This window comes from Eulemur rufifrons, chromosome 17, assembly GCF_041146395.1.
Source record: "Eulemur rufifrons isolate Redbay chromosome 17, OSU_ERuf_1, whole genome shotgun sequence".
Taxonomy (NCBI): Eukaryota; Metazoa; Chordata; class Mammalia; order Primates; family Lemuridae; genus Eulemur; species Eulemur rufifrons.
In genome coordinates this window covers 29,319,018-29,340,389 of record NC_090999.1, presented here as the reverse complement: position 1 = coordinate 29,340,389, position 21,372 = coordinate 29,319,018, and the positions used below count along the sequence as shown (strand labels likewise).

General features: G+C 36.9%; 1 protein-coding gene across 6 annotated transcripts in view; it reads right to left on the bottom strand.

Moving 5' to 3' along the window:
* NNT (nicotinamide nucleotide transhydrogenase) overlaps positions 1-21,372 on the bottom strand; it is a 107,598-nt gene that overhangs the window by 35,869 nt on the left and 50,357 nt on the right. For all 6 annotated transcript variants that reach the window (XM_069492681.1, XM_069492676.1, XM_069492680.1 and 3 more), the window contains exons 8-15: positions 10,642-10,775; positions 10,163-10,354; positions 9,473-9,626; positions 6,512-6,673; positions 5,285-5,395; positions 4,269-4,414; positions 2,792-2,987; positions 32-265 (exon numbers count right to left, since the gene is read on the bottom strand). In XM_069492681.1, the coding sequence (XP_069348782.1) occupies positions 32-265; positions 2,792-2,987; positions 4,269-4,414; positions 5,285-5,395; positions 6,512-6,673; positions 9,473-9,626; positions 10,163-10,354; positions 10,642-10,775 (1,329 nt within the window). The remainder of the gene's footprint in view (positions 1-31; positions 266-2,791; positions 2,988-4,268; positions 4,415-5,284; positions 5,396-6,511; positions 6,674-9,472; positions 9,627-10,162; positions 10,355-10,641; positions 10,776-21,372) is intronic.

Below are 21,372 nucleotides of genomic sequence, written 5' to 3'. Positions count from 1 at the left end.
GTTTACCTCTATATTACATTAAATCACTTACCCTGCAGTTTTCCATAGGCAATAAGAGACCCACTAAAGGTGACGCCACCAATGTAGGTGCCAAGATAGGCCACAATCTTGGTGAGATTTGCTGCTGCATCCATAGCAAAATGTGGATATTCTATAATGTACTCAGCTATGCAAGTGAGTACAGCTGCCAAACCCACTAAACTGTGGAAAGCAGCAACTAATTGAGGTAAATCAGAAATCTGAATGCGCTTGGCAATTGTCAATCCTGTTGGGAAATGAAAGTCAAAGAGAAATTAAAACTTGACAGACCTTTAAGAATTAACCACAACAAAAATCACCCATCAAAAAATATTATCTAGTTCCAAGTATGGGCTAAATATTATCTACAGGGCTAAACAGAAGGTAAGGACACTGGCTATATACAGGTTAAGTATCACTTATCTGAAATGTTTGGAACAGAAGTATACATAATGAGATATCTTGGAGACAGTTCCCAAGTTTGAATACAAAATTCATTTATGATTCACATATACCTTATACACATAGCCTGAAGGTAATTTTACACAATGTTTTTAATGACTTTGTGCATGAAACAAAGTTTGTGTTAAGTACTTATGTGTGGAATTGTCCACTTGTGGCATCACGTCAGCACTTAAAAAGTTTTGGATTTTGGAGCAATTTGATTTTAGGATTAGGGATGATCAACCTGTATATCCTTTCTTACTAGCTGTTTTTCTCCACACACCTAATCATGGCTGAAGTCCAACAGACCCAAACACACAGCATCAATGCATTCCTCTTCCCCTCACAAACTCCCAACACTCTCTTAGCCAACACTTTGGATTACTTAGAGCTTCAGTTAAATCCCCTTAAACTCTCCCCTCTAACCTAATGGGTGCGGTGCATACCATCTGGGGGATGGACACACTTGAAGCTCTGACTCAGGTGGGGCAAAGGCAATATATGTAACCTAAACATTTGTATCCCCGTAATATGCTGAAATAAAAAAAAAATTCTCCCCTCTATAACCCAAGCCCTCTTTTCCATAGTCAATGCTTGCTCCTGAGCACACAAGAAACACCTGGAATATGAAGAAGGCCTAGTTTTTCAGGAAGGTGGGTGGAAGCCATGTCCAAAGGTAAAGAAATACAAAAATCTGGGTAAATGCCCAAATTAGAGGAGACTCTGAAGGAGTTTCATGGCTACAAGTAGGTGATATAGAAGGAATGTGGCTCAGAATATTTGCTAAGATCATGTCTAAAGGTTTTCCCGCCATGAACCTACAACACAAGCAGTTTCCTTCAAGTGCCTCTCTATGGATTATTAAGAAAGGACTCGAAGCTTTCCTGGGGAAGTATAAAAGTAGGCCTAAAGCTAATGTTGTGCCAGTAAATATTTAACCACCAGTTCTTGAGAAAAAAAGCATGTGTAGATATAAACACATGAGTTTTTACTGATATAAAGGTATGCAGCACACAATTTTCAAATAATATTAATAAAATACACAATACCCTATAAGTTCTATGTAGATAAATTGACTTTCATAGAATGTTTCTGATTTTTGCTAAACTCTCATATCTGTACCAACCTAGTATTTGCAACAGATGAATGAGTACACTTCTGATATGAACACTGGTTGATATTTTTGTTTACTTTAACAAGTAAGATGATAGTAAAAAAACAAGATGTATGTGAGAGCTTTATTTGTGAAATATGTAAGTGACTTCTTCGTTGAATCTGACAATAGTTTTCAAATACCGGAAGAAAATTTTCTCAGTTTTTTGCACTATTCACAATATAATGGCTATAGTCAAAACACATTTTAAGCACAAGCTGCATTATTAACATTTTCTCCATTACTTTCTTAGGTCTGGACAATGAACAGAACAATAAATCCAACCCAGATTTGTAGTATTTCTTTTTTTTCCAGAATATTATGGGGGTACAAATATTTTGGTTACATGAATCACTTTTGTACAATTTGAGTCAAAGTTATAAGTGTGCTCATCACCCAGGTAATATGCATTGTACCTGTTAGGTGTGAATTTACCCACTGTAGCCTTTATTTCTATGCTGTAAATACTGCTACCAAGTCCAATTTCAACCTACCAACATGACGTCATTGAATATGAAATTGGAAAGAGATGTACAGTGGCCCACCATGACACGGTATTTCTACTATACACATACCATAGAAATAAATAGCTTCAAGGGCACAGATAATAAAATCTAGCAAATTAAATAGAAAATTATGAGGTTTTAGTATTATTATCTTTTTTTCTAATAAAATTAAAGTTTATATAATTTAATGTTTAATAATGGCTATATTTAACCACCAGCTCCCAAAATTCCTGAAAATTTAACAATCAGCCCCTGTATGCTACTGAATAAGATTAAAACTGGTTTTTCAGCTGGCACATGTTTTTTCAAGTTTTTAACAGGTCTATGAAGCAGAATCTTCTGCTGTTATTTATACCCAGCAGAACAAAAGACAAGCCTATATCTAGTACATAAGTATTCCATTCCCCCATTCTATTATCAGCTAACTGGACACAGTAAAGGAAAATAAGAATTGAGTACAGGGTGTTTTTTAGCCCATTCTATTGCCTCAGCTGATGCACTTACTTCATGTTTTAAAATGTTTGTATTTGAATAAGAATTATACCAACTGCAATAAATTTCACCAGAATAATATTGAAGGAATTTTCATTAAGGCAATTTAATTCTCTTATCAAATGGACTTCAGACAAAAATATACATTCAGAAAGTAGAGTTCACACAAATTGCTTACCAATGGTGCCACCCAAAGCCATCGCTCCAGACATCTGAGCTAACAATTCTGGGCCAGGTTTTAGGGCTCCAAGGGTGGCTGCCAGGCCTCCAGCAACCCCAATCATGCCCAGTGCGTTGCCAAGACGAGCTGTTCCCTGAGTGGAAAGGCCAGCCAGGGCACCAACACAGCACAAACCTGAGCCTAGGTACATGATCTTTTCAAAGGAAAGGGGAGAGAGAGAGATTATTAACCTTCAGTCTATTGGCTTAGAGAGGATCTCTCTCTCCTTCTCTCTCTCTCTCTCTCTCTCTCTCTCTCGGAAGCATGATTCTCTAAGGACAATTTTAAATTCAGACATTAGAGGGACAAATCTGAACTCTTATTTTAATATTTCAATATATTTTCCTACCTATCAGAAATGTTAACATATTAAATACTTTACATTGTATTTGCAATTATACCATTCATGTAAATTGGTTTCTTCTGGATTTGATATCATGCACACACACACACACACATATATATGTATATATAAGTACCTAAATTTAAATGGACTTATTATTGGATCTGAGAACACTAAACCTGACCAAATGCTGTAAAAGAGCCAAGCCCTGACGTAAGTGCCAGGGACTGTGTCATATACTTATGTTATAACTTAGCCTCATGACAACCACAAGAGGAAAAAAATCATTATCCTAATTTTACAAAAGAGAAAATGGAAGCTTAAAGAGGTTGTATAATTTCTCTATAATTTCTCTATAATTTCTCTCTAAGGTCAAATGATCAATAAATGGCAAATCTAGAATTCAGACTTGTGTCTCTCTGACTCACTGCTCCAACTCTTCTCAAAAAAGATTTTGTTCATTCAACAAATACTGCACTTGGGAACACACAAGAAACCAAAGAGACAGTCATTGAAAAGAAATGGAAAATACAGAGTTCAGAGCAAAGCTGAGGCTCTACTATATTTCAAGTAGGAACTTTTAAAGTTCAACTTGATTATTTCTGTTTTTCCATACATAACTTTTCAACTATCTTTTTTTTGGATGAATTGGAATAACATCTCTTGGTAACGAGATGATATGCTAAATTTATAAAGGAAGTGAGGAAAAAACTAATAGTACTTAATAATAAAAATGTTTCAAACTTTTTACTAATTATTTCATTGTATCTATACAATAACCTAGCCAGGTACATCAAAAAGATACTAATAACTTTCTCAACTCTTTTTACACGTGGGAAAATTTAGAAATGAACAGGTAAACCTATATGTAAGCTCAGTTAGCAGGCAAATCTGTCTCTAGAATCCAGGGTCCTGATCCTTAGGAGACAGGAATGCTTTGTTTGACCAAGTGTTTCCAGGGTTATTATTGTATGTGCTTAATAAAGGAGTTGTATTCGCTTGACAGTTTGAATTTTGATAACTAATAATGTTAAATCTAGCAAGGAAGAAGATACCGTAGTAAAAATACAGTCTTTCAAAAGAGCCTCTTACTTGTTCGATGTTGTAACCACTGTAGAGGGTAGCTAAATATCCACCAACAAAGGTGCCAGCAGGGAGCAGATACAGGTAGTTGTATTCTGGGGGATCAGTGGGGCGCTTGAACATGTCCAGCATTCTCTGAGTCACCAGAAAGCCACCTTATCAAAGCAAAGGGAATAAAAAACATAAACAGGTATTTCATTGAGCCACATGATTTTTTTAAAGTGCTACAATTTTTCTATTTTAAGCACCTCTTTATTACCTAGGGATAAACACAATTTTAAGTAACATTTTAGAACCTCAAAATTTAAAGTCATTCTATTATTCAAGCCAATTCCACTGGAGTGGGAAACAAAACATTGAATATATTCAGGAAGAAAACTTGCTATCAGAATGCAAAACCAACTATTTCTGCATGACTAAAAGTAAATAGCCATTTATAAAGCTTGGGAATGCAAAAGATCAAAGGTCAGTATTTTTTCCTAATAGGTTATTTATTTGTTAAACACTGTAATACATGGTAAAAGGGAAAAAAACACTGCATCAATAGGCACCAGGTTTCTTAGACATATTAAAGAATTTTTAGCTATAAAATGGCATCAAATGGGTCTCATAACATGAATGATGTGCTAGGCTTTCAGTTTTCAACAACAAACGCTGGCTGAGATAAGGCAAAAGACTAAAATTTTATCTAAAACTACACTCATTTACAGATGTTATGGTGATAGCTGCAAGTCAACTTAATTCAAAACTATGCATTCAATAACTTTCCAGTTAACTTGCAGCAAGACATCATTTTGTTTGTTTTAGGGCATAAGAGGTTGTTCTTTTATCAAGAAAGTTTCTAAAAATCACAGATGGGCAAAATAACTAATTTTCTTTCACAGAGAGCGTTTATGGTCTAAGTGAAACATTTTTTTAAAGGCACAATTAGATGCTTAAAATCAGAATGTCTGTTGTATACCGATTTATATTTGCTTATGTCTCCATTAAAAATAGCACTCTGGGTCCTTTTACCATCATCTTACCTGCAATGTTGACTGAGGATATGAATGTAGCAAGAGCAGCAAGGCCCTGAGAAGTTGTGGAAGGATACAAATGTCCTCCCATCAGTGCCAACCCACCAACTGCAGTCAACCCTAGAAAGAAAGCATCAACACGGTGATTGTAGTGACACTGCCAAATCAAATGTCATAGCTGAAGGACCTCACATACATAGATGCATAAAGAGGAAAGTTCTCAGTTAAAAAACAAGGCAGCTTTCTTTTACCTTCATCAAAATGATATACACAATTTTCCTGATGAAGACTGTTGACAATACACCTTCACATTCACATCATTCTCACTTGAAGTACTACTGTGGGCAAAGGGTTGACAAAACCTTTTCTCCTGCATAAGAATCTCACCTGCTTTAACTTTCTAGCTGTGTCCCTCTAATAGATATAAATCAACAATGTCACAGACAACATCTGCTTATGGTAAAAAGTGACCCTTGGTGGATAACTTGCATCTAAACTAGAAGGAACTATTCATGAACTATAAATGCCTGATGGGAATACCCAGTTTTGGGCTTTTCTGGCTACAGTACCTCTTGGAACTGGACATGTTCCCTGCAGAGATCCTGGAAGCCAGGCCCAAGGCAATGTTGTAAGAGATGACTAAGGGCTCTGAGGCTTCCAGGCCTGGGCAGCTCCCACCCTTGTGCAACGTGGGACTCATTCCCTCATATCTGAACCATCACAGGGGCCCAAAGAAAACAGCTCCCAGGCATCCGTGTGGACTGCTGAGAAGACTCACACCTGATGCTGCCCCACTGGCAAGCTGCATCTCCTGTCCCTACACTTCATAGTAAACCTGGTGCCACATGGGGCCTACTCTCGCCTTACAAGGGTGTTGAGTTGAATCTAAGAAGAGTCCCTGAAGGATGTTGCAGCTATGATTCTGTGAAACACTGGTTTTCAAATGTTATCAGTACAATCCTTTCCTTAAAGGAAATCATAACTGAAAGAAATAGTAGTGGCTCTGCACTGCTTGAAATGGGGGTAAGCCCAAAGGGCTGACACGCTCCCACGGCCTCCTACATCACAGCCCCACATCTCACACCCTCTGGAAGCCCCCGAGTCACCACAATAACCGCCTCAGATCCAAGTGAGGCAACTTGAAAACACAAACTTCATAAACCTCACTGATAGCACTCTTGGAGCTGAATAAGCCTGTGAAAAGTTGGGATAAGGAAAAACAAGAGAGGAACAAACCTGAGATTGCATTAGTCACAGACATCAGTGGTGAGTGGAGGGCAGGGGTCACTCCCCAGACAGTGTGGTAGCCCACAATGCCAGCCAAGCCGAAAGTAGTCACCATCTGAGAAAAGGCTAGATTGGGGGACACCATGCCCAAACCCAGCATTGCCGTGAGACCTAGAGAAAGAGGGTGAAGAATGTGAGTTGACATCTAGTTATCTCAGTAAGATTTAAAGCACACACACTCTCACACACAAATATAGGAATAGTCAATGCTTTTCCACTCCCTTGCTGATAATAAACACATGTTTTAGACATTTGAGGACTGAGAAGTGACAGGGAGGAATATGGGGAGAAATATTGTGGACAAAACCCAACTTCCTGAACACCCCCCCAAATAAATTGTAAAGATCTAGTAATATATATGAGTCACCTTAATAACAATTTGCACATTTTCCTCTGTGTAGCTTATCCTCTTCCCTGTTTTAACTTTCATTGACAATGCCACATGTTTACACAAGAATTTTTATTCCAGAATTATAGGCCTATAGAGGATCTCCCAAAGCATTTTCTAATTGGGCAAGACACAACCTTTAAAAGACAAACTTTTATGAGGCCAATTTTATGTCACTCTCAGATTTGGCTGAGGAAGAGAAGTTTTAAAAGAGTAGGAAGAATTTCATTCACTACAGCACCTCCCCAAAACATATGGTGTCCACCCACCCGGGACACAGTTTTGCAATTGCTCCTGAATCTGGACTGGACTGCTGGCTAGGGCAGTCAGCTCCAGCCTCAACACCAAGTCAGCAAACAGGATTGTACAAAGAAAAGGGGAAAAAATACAAATTAAATTAAGAATGTGCAGAATACAGTCAGGTCTGAACATACATCTTTAATTACTGCCTTCCTTAATAGTAAACATGTGGACGGCTGTTCTGCCACAGAAGAAAGGGTTACCTAGTGGTCAGCAAAAACAGAATGACAGTGGGTGACCGTGGAGCTGGATGTTAACATTGCTCAGTACGGTACCTTTTTTCCTTATTATGAACTGTTACTTTGGCAGTGGCACAACTGGCATATCTAGGAATTGACATTAATTTTACTTAAAATCATTCAGTAAGACTGTAGGTTTAATTATATTTTCCTACCCTCATACCATATTTCCAAGGTTCCAATGCATAGCCCATTAACCATCTGGATGGAGAGTTAGAAAAAATACTATTTTGCCTTCCAGTTAAAGGTCAGAAAAGCTGTATAGGATGGGGCTTAAGAATACGTTTTCTTAAGTCAGACTGCCTGGTTCAAATCCTGCTTCTGCTACTTGCTAGCTGTGTGATCTTAGGCAAGTTACTTAACCTCTCTGTGTTTCAGTCTCCTCATCCATAAAATTATTAACCCTCTCTGTCTTCATCTGGAAAAAAATATATTAGTAACCCACCTCACTAAATTCTTGTAAGGAATAAATGAGCTAGGGTATGTGAGGTATTTAGCATAAAACTAGGACTTACTAAATGTTAGCTATTATTATGACCATATTAGTCAAGAAACACTAAATTATCATAATCCACAGTGCTTTGTGTTGGGCAATCTAAGATAAAAATCATATCACACATCTGAAGGCTTTCTCATCAACTATTTAATAAACTAATGTCTTTTCTATATTTAATAATATCTATTTCTATAGTCTGTATAACAGAGGAAGAGAGAGAAAACAGATAGATTCCTAACATATATATAGAGGAAAAATACATTTTTTTAATAATAAGGAGGAAGTTCAAGGTAAAGAAAAATATAAGGCCATCCATCATTTTATTCACTGGACGATGCCATTGTCACATCTATTAAAAAGCAATATACCTTGACTCAACAAATATAAGAGGAACCTAGAAAAATAAATCATCATATATGCCTTGCTCTATTTTCTTACAAATTTCTAAGAGAAAATAGAAATTTATAATCTTATTCATAATACACTCCATGTACAATACAATAATCTAGTTTTTTTTTTTTTTAAACAAATGAGTGCAAGTAGGGACACCACTCCATCTCTTCACAACCAGAGGCATTTTCGGTCATTTTGCTGAGACTTGCTCTTTATTCAAGGAGAGTTACATGTTTGGCTTTAAAACATCTGGACTCACATGGGAATTTGGAGAATGCTGAGGCTACAAAAATTCTATGTGCCTGGTGCTGGTCCTTAATTCTTTATAGTTTGTTATTGTTTTGTTTTTCTTTTGGCTCTAAGTCTACCTAATACTTTAAATTCATTCTGTGAGAGAAAAACCAATGTAAAATCAAATATCCATATTTCAGGCTCTAACAATACATAGCCAGAATGAATATTATCATTTCACTATAATTATTTAGTGTTTCCATAAAGACAAATTTAAAAACAAAGATTTGTGTTATATTGTAAAGAAAGATCAAAATTTTAAAAGTGAATTTTTTTTACTAGGTGAGTAACTTAGAATGTCAATCAAATGTTCAAGGGCTATACCTTGCATCATAGTGTTTATTCTTCAAAACAAACATTTGGGTCCCTAGTCTTACCCAAGTGTGCAGATAATCACAAGTGGAGTTTTACAAAGCACAAAAAAACCCCTATATTTTATTTGCACTTAATACCAGCACAATCTGACATACATCATTACTCCATATATTTGACGTGGATAAAAATACTGACTATATTTAAGATGTTTTCTATAAAAGGAAAAGTGTTAATAGCCTGCATATTCTTTCACATGCCTTCATTCCAGTATTTAGCACACAGTGCCTGCATCTCTCGAGTTGATCAGTGCCGTGTCTCCCTTCACACAGGTGGGACAAGTAACACGTTGGTGAAAAATCAGGTCTATCAGGACCATTTACTAATGAATCCAAAGGACAACAGCATTTCACTTACTAATTTTGACAATTAATACATTGCTTGCAAAATTCAAACAATCGGGACTAAACGCTAATTACTGGGATCCTCACCTGCTGTATACGCAGAAGCCGTTGTCATTGTCCTCCTGAAGGGTGTAATGGTAGCTGCTTTTTCAGCTTCCAGCTCAGCCACTGTTTTCTGTTTTACTGGGGCACCTTGAGGAATATTTTTCGGTGTGGGAGCTGGGAAAATCACTTCGCCATCCTAACAGAGATTAGAAAATAGCATTTTTTTAAAAAGTCAATCCAGCATTTCAAAACCACTTATAGAATATAGCTTACTATCTAAACAAAACCTGTTCTCTTAAATATAATTTTATATAAATTCATATAATTTGTAACATTCTATATAAATATGTAACACATGTATATAAATATATGTTTGTGTTACACATACATAGATATATAATTTGTATGTGTATAAGACATGTATGCAAAAATGCTAATCAAACCTTTGAAAGTAGATAGGCGGGGAGAGTGCTTAATTTTTACTATATTCAATTTCTGCTTGTTTCTGTTTTCTCAAAAGCAATGTATATTTTCAGTGAATCATGTACTTAAGTCTTTGAAATATTTTTCTTTGAATCGTTCTTCATATTTAAACAATTTTTACTGGCATAAACCTGGCATACCTATATTTTATTAAAATATATCTCAATTCCAAAAGAGGATTCTTCCATAAACAGAAATCCTAAAACAAATTTACATTAAAAACAGGAAGGAACAGATTTCTTTACTTACCTTCATGACTACAGTTCCTCTAATGACGTGACCCATCGTACCAAAGTCAAAGTCATCTTTCACTTCAAAATAAAAATTATCTTTGTCTGGGCTGATGGCCTTCAGGAGTTTGGTGATGTTGTTGGAATACAGGGTGCTGGCCTGAGTGGCCATTCGGCTGGGAAGGTCTGTGTAGCCTATGTGAGTAATTCCCTAAATGAACGAAATTATAGTCAAAAAGGTCTATTACCCTATGCACATTCTTTCTAGGACAATTCTCATTCATAGTCAATGTCAAATTTTGAAATTGTAAATAAGTATATACCTATACTCACAAATATGAAGCCATTATTTCAAAAGGATATTTAAATGGGCCTATTTTTGATTTTAAAAGATTTCAGGCTTCAATTTCTGCAAATATTTAAAAGAATAAACACCTCCTCATAAATCACTAAAGATAAGAGCATTGATTCACAGACACAAAATGCTTTTTGTTATACCTTATGAATATATAGTTCTCCTGGCTTAGTGGTTTCAAAGTTTCCGCCAGCCTCAGCAGCTAAATCCACAACAACTGAACCTTCCTTCATTGACTCAATCATTTCTTTACTAAATAAAACTGGAGCTTTTTTACCTAATAAAATAAAAAAAAAAACCACAAATTATAATTTGCTAGGGTCTTACATTCTTCTAATTATTACAGTAGTCTCTAGACATTCAGGAATTTAACATCTGAAATTTTAACTCTTTCCACGAGATCCCTGAAGACCGTAACACAGGTAAGATTAGTCATTTTCCCCTGAAAAAAATACGGGGGCCAGGCACAATGGCTCATGCCTGTAATCCCAGCACTCTGGGAGGCTGAGGCAGGACTGCTTAAGGCCAGGAGTTTGAGGAGTGAGCTATGATCGTGCCACTGCTCTCTAGCCTGGGCAACAGAGTGAGAGAGACCCCATATCTTAAAATGAAAAAAAAGGAAAGGAAGAAAGAAAAGGAAAGAAAAAGGGTAGGGGAGGAGAAGAGAGGGGAGGGGAGGGGAGGGAAAAAAAAGAAAGAAATATGAGCTACCAAGCCAGAGTGAAGGAGGGAGCTATGTGGCCAGTGACCAAGCACTGCCACCCGCTCAGCACAAGACTCTCAGCACTGCTCTCCCCAGCTGATCTATATCCAGTACCATTTACAAAGGGATAAACAGTTTACTTGTTGTTTAAAAAGTACATAATAAGAAGCCATTATGGAAACTATGTGCACCCAAATCGAACAACTCATAAAGTTCACAAATGTTGAGAGTATATTCAATACTAAATTATGAATTACAAAATAGAATATTTCCAATCATTTTTACAAATGTCACCAGATTTTCCAACACATTATATTATCCTTCCTTAATTTAACACAGGATGAATTTGAGGAGAGAAATGAAAAGTGCCAAGAAATCAAAACAGTGGGATACCACAGCTCCAAAAAGTGTATTTTGAATCCCTCACACACTTTTATTTCCACTCAGCGACTATTTATTTTGTGCCTGTGGCGAGTTAAACCCTATCTATACCTGATGCTGGGAATACAGTGGTAGAGAAACAACAAAGGTCCCTGTTCTCACTGTGCGCATCCTCTTCATGTGATACTTCACATTTTAAATTCACAATGTGTTTTAAGAAGTCCACTAATTCTTATGTGGAAGATAGAGCCCCAAACATTAGGATTTTTCAAGCCAACATATATCAGTAAGCATGTTCAACAGGGGCTCAAGCTGTCAGCATATTATTATGTTCACATTTCATAAAACAATGCAAGTACCGAAACCGAAAGAAAAAGGAAATAAACTTGTAGGATTAGTAGTATGAAAGCAGAGCGTTAATAGCTTATTTTTACCTCTTCTTTTGAAAGCTTTCAATTCTATTTACAGAATTTTAGTAAAAATGCACCAATTTTATAAATGGAAATGATAAGAAATAAAATTCACATTATACTCACATGTTTTTAATCCACTTGACTGGAATACATATGATTCAAAAAGGAACATTTATTTGTAGCACATGTGAAAAAAAAGTTGTAAAGATACAAGCGGGGCATTTGTGTAGTATCTCATTCATTTTGCCTCAACCTTCATACTTCCAAAATAAAGCCCAAACCCTAAGGCACCAGCCCAAACCCTGAAGGCCTTCCTCCTTGGGTTGAAGCGCTCTCTCTAACGTGCCCTCTCATTACTGCCCCATAGGACCTTCTACTCTAGCCACCCTGGCCTCACTGCCATGTGATTTGTTAGATGATCTCTGGTTCTTTCTTCTGAATCTCCAGGAAGGAGCAGGAATCAAGAGATATTTTCCCCAAAGACAACGTCCTGAAGTCCTAGTAGATTCACCACTCCTCAAAATTCTCTGGCAGTATTCCTTTCATCTACCTTCCCCACTGGAGTCTAACAAAGGCACCTTGAATACTTAACTTTACTCAACCATGAGATTTGAGGAAGCAAATCACATACATCTGAGGACTCTTCCCAAAATCAGCTCTTCAGTGATTTCAAGTTATGATGGATCGTATGGCTGCATCCACATAAAGGGGCAAATCCAAAATGCTAAACTGTACTTTGCCGGTGGTTATTGTCATCACCACTACCACTCTCTGTCCCAGAGCCTCCCTTCTCTGCTAACCAGCCTCTTGTGTGTTACAGCTTGTCTTCCCACCTTATCTGTACCCTCCAGTCTTAGGTTGATAAGCCTGGACCCTTTGGGATCCAGGTCTACCCTCTTTGACTTCTGGCACCATCTTTGTGGCCAATGATCTCACAAACTTGATTTGGCTCTAAAGTTCTCCTTCCCTAGAAATTCTAGATTCCTTCCTTCTTCTGAGATATTTATAGTTAAGGGATCAGCACTAGACTGTATGCTACAACTCTACAAGACATCAAGTAGCCAAAACCATTTAGGTTTTATAGAAAACATCAAACATACAACCTATTTGTTTCCTCTGACTTTATTCATTCAACCTCCACAAAACAATTGTGCAGTGGCTGACACAACTTTAAAAAATACACACACACATTTGCATCTTAGCAGGGATAATTTGGGTGTTCTGTCCATATTACTGCTCTGAAATTCAATCACTTTTAAAACAAAAGCATGTTTTCTTCACATAGAGTAATTTACTTAGTGTACACACTGGAAGGGATTACTATAACAATTAAGTTAAAAATGTTACTTAAGTTACAGAGGAATATTTAAAGGCATGGAATTATTTTAAGTAAAAAGCACATGACAAAATAGTATGCTTAAATATATACATATATATACACACAGGAGTGTTTCTCATTTATATATACGTACATAAAATATGATATAGTATATCACATATACTATATAGTTTATAGTCAATTCTATAACATTTAACAAAACCAGGGTATATTTGAGTGGTGGAACTAATTTATTTTCTCCTCTGTGTTCCTCCTTATCTCCCAAGTGTTTTAATTTTAAAATTAAAAAATTTTGATAAGGGCTACAGGGAATACAATGATGAATATAATAGTGCAGCTGCCTTTAAGCACTCACATGTGGATCAATTTTTTAAAAATTCTGGAAAGTGCAGAAATAAAAATTGAAAACAGAAGGGAAAAAACCAGAGCCAAAAGAGAAGCAGGACAGTAAATAAAAGTTTCAAATGAGCAAATCGTCAAAATAATAAGTCAAGAGAAAGACTAAGAAGATAATTTCAAAATACTATCTTACCCTGATAGCCTAATATGATAAAATTTAATGCATGATAAATGTGCCATCACAAAATGGAAGAAAAAGAATAAGACAATATTAGGTATTTGGGTAAAAAATATCTACCCTAATCTACTTTACACTAAACTCTAAGTAGATCAGAATTAATTATAAAAGAAGAGAATTAACCCATAAACTAAAAAAAAAGAGAAAAAAGGAAACCTTCGTGAATCTCTCTCTAGTTTGTGGATAAAATAGTACTTTCTAAATTTAAAGCAATGGTGAAAAATAACAAAAGGAAAACATCAATAGATTTAAATATTAAAAAAGTATGTACTATAATCCTCAAAAAATTAATAAAAAACTCACAGGAACTTTAATAAAAACAAAACACTAAGATCCTATCTAACAGATAAGTGAACAATAAAGACAAACAATTTAAAGAAATGGTAACAACCAAATGGAAAAAACATGTTCACCCTCAGTAAGAATCAAAGAACTGTGGGTACAAAAAGTGAAATATTTTTTTGCCTCTTAAACTAGTAGAGTCAAAAAATCATAATACTTAATGTTGAAGTGAAACAATGAGTTGGACAATCTATTGATAAGATCATGAACTGTACACTCTTTCAAGAAAGCAGAGTTTATCAAGCGTATATCAACTGGCCAAAATTAATGATATCCATTCACCTAGTATTAATAATTCTACTTCTAAAATCTGGGGAAATAAATGAAAATGCAACACAAGAATTATACAGAAAAAATGTTACAAGAGCATTATTTTTAACTGACAAAAACTGGGAATAAACTAAAGCCCGACTTTGGGGGAACAATTAAATAAAATATGATACATCCCAACAAGAAAACCCTACAAAACCATGAAAACATATTTACAAAGTGTTCTTAATGATTCATCATATTATATTAAGGGGGAAAGCTTATGATATAATACTAAGTGGGAAAAAAGATTCTATATCTTAATCTCAACATTATAAAAATGCATAGAAAAAAGGCTGAAAGGAAATGGCAAAATGCTAATAGTATTTATCACTAAGTGGAGGGATCACAAGTGATCTTTATTTTCTACTTTGTACTTTACTACATCTCTAATAAAACCCACATACCACTTTTATTACAAAAATAAAAAGTACTCCTGCATAATCACAACCAGCTTCTCCTTTGAGTCTAGGACATGGTTTAAGAGTTGGTACTAGGAAAACTAAAATAACTTAGAAGAAGCATTAGACCTACTTATGTACCAGTTGAAAAGACTTCTCTCAAAGTCACCTGCCTTCCCTGCTACAGCAAATGAATCACACAGTTAGGACAGTCTTTCAAAGAGTGTACCAAAACATGAACAAAGGGAGACAGAGACATAACTAAAGATGGATAACAACCAAGAAGATGGATACAGACTTTTGTTAAACAATGTATAACATAGAAATGAATATATCCAATGTTTTCTGCAAATCCTTCAAACACAAAGAGATTCCCTATCTACCCCAGAGACAGCCTGCTGAAAGTGCTAGATATGAGAATAAAAGACAAAATGAGAATGAGGTATGTTGAGACATAACTGCAAAAGAAAGCAGGAAAGTTAATAAAAGAAGATAGATAAGAGGGTATTCCTTTTTCTTTAGGTACAATTGGGCTTTTCCTCTTTTGAAGTTCATCTCTATTAAATTTATCATCTATCTACAAGGATGAGATACACAAAAAACCAAGACTTATATTTCCTAAAACCATCCCCTTAAAAAAAGAAATCACTGTGGCAGAAAAAATTAACAAGGAGACAAAAATCTTAAAAATATTTTCTGACATAATACAAACTGTGGGTGAAAGATATGGCATTATGTCCAACTTTATGAAATAATTCTTGCTCCCTTCTGGTTCATGGACATTAAGTTCCCCTGGTAAGGTTACTCAGTTCCCTTCCAGTGGGAGTTATTGTCACACTTTTGCCAAGACAACTGTAAGACATCAAGCACTCACAGTCATCACTGAAATATTCATCCATTCATTGACACAACTCATACTTATTTAGTGCCTCCCATGTGCAGGCTAGATGGGGAAGGAAAACTTTATTTATAACTCTGGGGTCTAATATTTTACAACTGAAAGAAGTTGCATTCAAAGGTTAGTCAACAGCTTCATTAAAAGAAGAGCTAGGTAATTAAAGTACTAATCTAAAAAAATTAATTATAGTTTCCTGATTGGTTGACCATTATTTGGGGTGCGTAGGTATACTACAGGTTGGTGTAAGGCATCCTTGAATCTCTGTGTGCACCAAGAATTGGCTGTAGACTGAATAAATATGCCTCATGCATGTGCACTGTTTCTTGATATATGCATATATGACTGTGATACAAATAAATTTATTTTTAAACATTATTGAATTCATAATCATGGTTTTGTTTTGTTTTGTTTTTGTTTGTTTGTTTTTGAGACAGAGTCTCACTCTGTTGCCCAGGCTAGAGTACCGTGGCATCAGCCTTTCTCACAGCAACCTCAAACTCCTGGGCTCAAGCAATCCTTCTGCCTCAGCCTCCCGAGTAGCTGGGACTACAGGCATGCGCCACCATGCCCGGCTAATTTTTTCTATATGGTTTAGTTAGCCCACTAATTACTTTGTATTTTTAGTAGAGATGGGGTCTTGCTCTTGCTCAGGCTGGTATTGAACTGCTGACCTCAAGTGATCCACCTACCTCGACCTCCCAGAGTGCTAGGATTACAGGCATGAGCCACCACACCTGGCCCATGTATTTTCTTAATAACTGAACACTAAGATGCAGTTTTAAAAGTATTAAAATTAGAAGCTGCCAGAAAAATTACTAATTTCTAAAAATAGCTTTAACAACTTATTGCCATGTAGCAAAGGAATATATCATTGGCATCTTTACAACACTAAATTCAAAACCAGTGATTTAGCTTAAACTAAATAGCAAAGGCTAAAGATTTACCAGAAAATTTTGTAATATATTATACCTCTCTGCATGAATCAGGCCTAACATGATCGTCTGAAACCAACAAATCCTCAGATTCTACCTCAATGGGAAGTGAATCAAGCCTTCACAGACAACTTTAATCACACTAAAAAAAAACAAGAAAAGAAAAAGAATGAAAAAGAAAGAAATTAAGAAAAAAGCCACTTTGAAAATATTAAGAACAACAAGACAAGATGAATGGGTTTACCACAAAATTTTATAATGAGTCCAAGGAACATTCAGCATTATTTATTGGAATTCTTCGATGGCATGTAATCAGACGGGGAAATTCCTAACTTCCTGGCCTGTAAGGCATCAAATTAGACAAAGCCTCAAGAAAAACTTTCTGCTTTAACAAGAATATAATATACTCTATACTAGCAAATAAATAAATAATATAAATTATATATTTATCCAAATCAAAGTAGATCTCTCATGAACAAGTAGTGGGAAAACAAGTATAGTTTTTAATGTGATGCAGTAATCTATATTAACATAATACAGAGCAGGTAAAGAAAGACATCCTGAACGTCAGCATTTACACATGAAGAAACTTCATTATAACAACACAATGTTGCACTGAGCACTGTTACCATGTACCCAGCATCCACTGCCTCCTTTTGTCACTACTCTGATTTCCATTCTCTCCCCACAGTCCATGAGCTCCAGGAGACATGACCACAGTAAAGGCTCCAGAGGTGGGCCTGGCGGGTCTAAGGGTAATCTCATCACCTCATTAGTGACAGGTGTAAGCTGAAGAGCATCTCATTGCCCTGCCTAGATGAACTGGTTCGGAAAGGGGCAGGTAATCCAATTAAGGCTAACAAAAATGAGGGAAATTTGCTAAGGGCTTTTGAAAAAGTTTCCTTGCTCTTCACAAGGGAGCCAGCAAAACTGCCCTGTCTCATCCTCTGGACATTGTGTCGTTCACACTGGAGGCTGAAATTGCTGTTGCCTTCTAGATACCTCTGAAGATGAAGCCAACTCAAAGAGGAAGGCAAAGCTGACAGAAGACAAAGAAGCACAGCCAGAGTCCCCCTGATTCACACCTACCCACAACAATAACTGGACTTTTTTCTGTTAACGCAAGAAGTTGCCTTTCTTAAGGCAGATTGTGTTGGAATTTCTGTTTCTGGCAGCCAAAAGAATCCTAACAGATACACACCAAAGGGTCTTTTAGCATTTCAAAATTGCAGATGGGGTTAAAATATTGGGTCTTAAGCTTTAAAAATGTTACCAATGAGGACAAAAGCTTTTCTATACCTACATGCATACATATGAGAATAAGAGATAATTAATCATGTAATAGATAGGATGTGGCAAGAAAATTGCTGAACATCTGATTCACTGATGCATTATCTAATGAACCTCTGATCTGGCCAGCTCCACGGTGCATAGAGCAAAGTATAGATGCAACCCCCATCTCTGCCTATGGCTAGAGAGGCTATAGATAGCTGTGTTCATGAACATGAAGAGATTCTGACCCAAGTTTAAATAGTCAAGCAGAGTACTTTATATGTGAGCTCTATTCCTGGAACTAGAGGAGAACTTTCTCTGCATAATTAATTATTTTTATAAGGAACCAGACAAAAAGGCTGGCTAATAGTTGGCTTTCATAAACTGGATGCCTTGAAATATTTCTAAATGTAATATTTATGAAATATGATTAGTCAACAGCATATTTTGGCAGATTAGAAAAATCCCTAATTTTCTATTTTAAAAAAACTAAAAACAGGTTTTTAACTCATAAAGAGTATGTTTATAAAAAATTTTTAATGATTATCTTAATAATTTACCTCTCATAGCTACAAAATTCTATACAAATAAAAAGCAAAATTAGTCAAGATTTTACCATGATTTCATAAGCTATAGGAATTCTCCAAAAAAGAAAACAACCTACCAAACTTAAATGGTAGCACAAATAAAGAAATATATAATATTCTCATAGAAACTACAGCATTCTTTGAGTTCCCTCCAAGTCATGTATAGATGTACATTAGCTACCAAAATCTTTTAAAAGATGAAGTGATCAATATTTATTACCTATTCTGATTAATACAAAATAATTAAAAGGTTTTTTAAAATATAGAACACTACCATTTATTTTCTTTCCATGTCTTTCAACTTAGGTCAGAATGAGGTTAATTGGCAAAAAAGTCTTAATAAAATCAACATTTTCAGAAAATTCAGACAGAAAACAATTAAGTCATATTTCTTCCCAGGGAAACTCATGCCAGATTGCCATCTAATAAATGCTGGTTACATAACTTCATGAGTGGATTCACAAACTTGCCAGTCTTAGGGACCATCTTCAACATTCTACATAATCCTTGAGAATAGACTTTTACTACAAAAGTCAATAATAAGCTTTGTAGTCCTGAGTACCATCCAGAAGACCAGGCATCATCAATGGAAGAAAGAATTACACTGATGTTCTCTACATTCAGCCCTACGCTGGGTTTTTCCCTTACATATTCCTCAAAACAAGTCTGCAAGGTAGAAATTTTTATCCCAGAATTTTTATACCAGTTTCAGAGATGAGGAATCTTATGTTTAGAGAAACAAATCAACTGTTAAGCATTATAACTTGAATTTCAATCTACTCTATCTGGCTCTAAATCCATGATCTTTCCTCTGATTTCCAATGAACAGATTATAAGTAAACAGATAAAATTACATTAAGTGAGGAAAAGGAAAGAGGCTGTGAACAAAAATCTACATCTGTTGTGGGTTGGCTCCTCCCTGCTTGGCCATCTGTCTGGGCTCATTTCTCCAGGACAGAAGAAAAGAGGCCATCACCAGAAAGGGGGTCAGAGGGTGCCGGCGAGGGCCCCCAACATGTGGCACAGAGGGCCTGCTTCTGAAAAGCCTGGTAGAGCATCTTGGGACCACACTGTGGGGGCACAAGAGAGGCAAGGGCAAACTAGGCAGCAGAGCCCCGTGTCTCCCTGTCTTCTGCAGAGCCGACACGTGCATTGGCACATGCATGGAACCCACCTGGGCTGTCCTCAAGACCCCAACCCTGGCCCCCCAGGCCCTCACTGGGCTGTCACACTCACCAGCTAGGCTAGGATCAAGCCCCACTCCCACAGCGTTGGTATGAGAAGTGACACACATTCAAAGAAGCCCAAGCTGGGCAGTATGTGGTCAGACGGGAAAGGACCGGCCCATAGCTGCTCACCAGGGTCACCCTTTGTGGTCGAAGTGCCCAGCAGGGGCAGGAAAGGACTGGACAGAGGGCCAGGGCCAGAAACACACCCAGCAGTGAGGGGAGCCATGGGAACAGGCAGAACCAGAACCTACAAGCTTCCAGGTAGAAGGAAGGAAACCCACATGACCAACGAGAGGACCCCATTGGAGACAAAGTCCCCAAATGTCATATGTTGAAGCTCTAATCCCCAAGACTGTATTTGGAGGCAGGGCCTTTAAAGATGTGGTTAAATTAAAATGAGCCCATAAAATGGGCCCTAATCCAATCTGACTGGTGTCCTTAAAAGAAGAAGAAATTTAGACACAAAAAGAGACACCAGAAATGCAGGCACAAGAAGTCACGGGAGGACACAGCAAAAAGGCAGCTATCTGGAAGCCAAGCAGCGAGGCCTCAATAGAAATCAAACCTGCTGACGCCTTGTTCTTAAACTTCCAGCCTCCAGAACTGTGGAAAAACAAATCTCTGTTGTTTAAGCCACCAAGTTTTTGGTATTATATTTTGTTATAGAAGCCCTAACAAACACTGTTAACAATTCCCAGCTTCCTTCACAGTTAGGTTTGGACATGTGACCGAGTCTTAGCAAAAGAAATGTGAGTGGGAGTAATGTGTGCCCCTTCCAGGTCTCCTATCCACACCCTGCCATGCCCTTTTCCCTCCTGGCTGGCTAGAATAGACACAGTGCCCAGAGTGACCTTCATAGCCTTGTAACCATGATGGCAACAGTGTCTTAAACTGAATCCCCAGATGACCAGGTGAAGGAGAGCTGCCCACAAATATGTGAACCTACCTATTACTGTTAACTCAGCAAAATGTAAATTTCTATAATGTCCAAGCCATTATACACCTTTGGGTTAATCTGTTATAGCACAGATGATGGATTTAGAGCTAGACTCAACTAATACTGAGGCACAACAAAGTATAGGGAAAATGGAAAGAAGGAAACACAGAAACACACGTGGCGGGATGTCCTAGTATGTACAGTAATTCTATCAGTGCTGCTTCACCAGAGACAGCCTCAGCCTCCCAGTCCTTTTCAACTCGGGGACTGCCAAGGAGGAGAACAGAATGCTTCCCAATGTTGCAACACACTTCTGGAGAAATAACAGACCAAACCAGAATAAAACTCTGTGCCGTAAATTTTCCTAACAGAACATTTGTTAAATTGGCCCAGTCACTTATGAAGTGTGCTCAAATACATCCTAAGAAATCAAGGCTGATAAATGGCAAGAGAAAACTCCATAATTTTGGCTTCCTCCTCTTGATGACAAGTTGCCCTGTGTTGAAAGCTACCAAGAGGTGTGTAGACAGCCTGTGGTTACCAACCCTTGATGT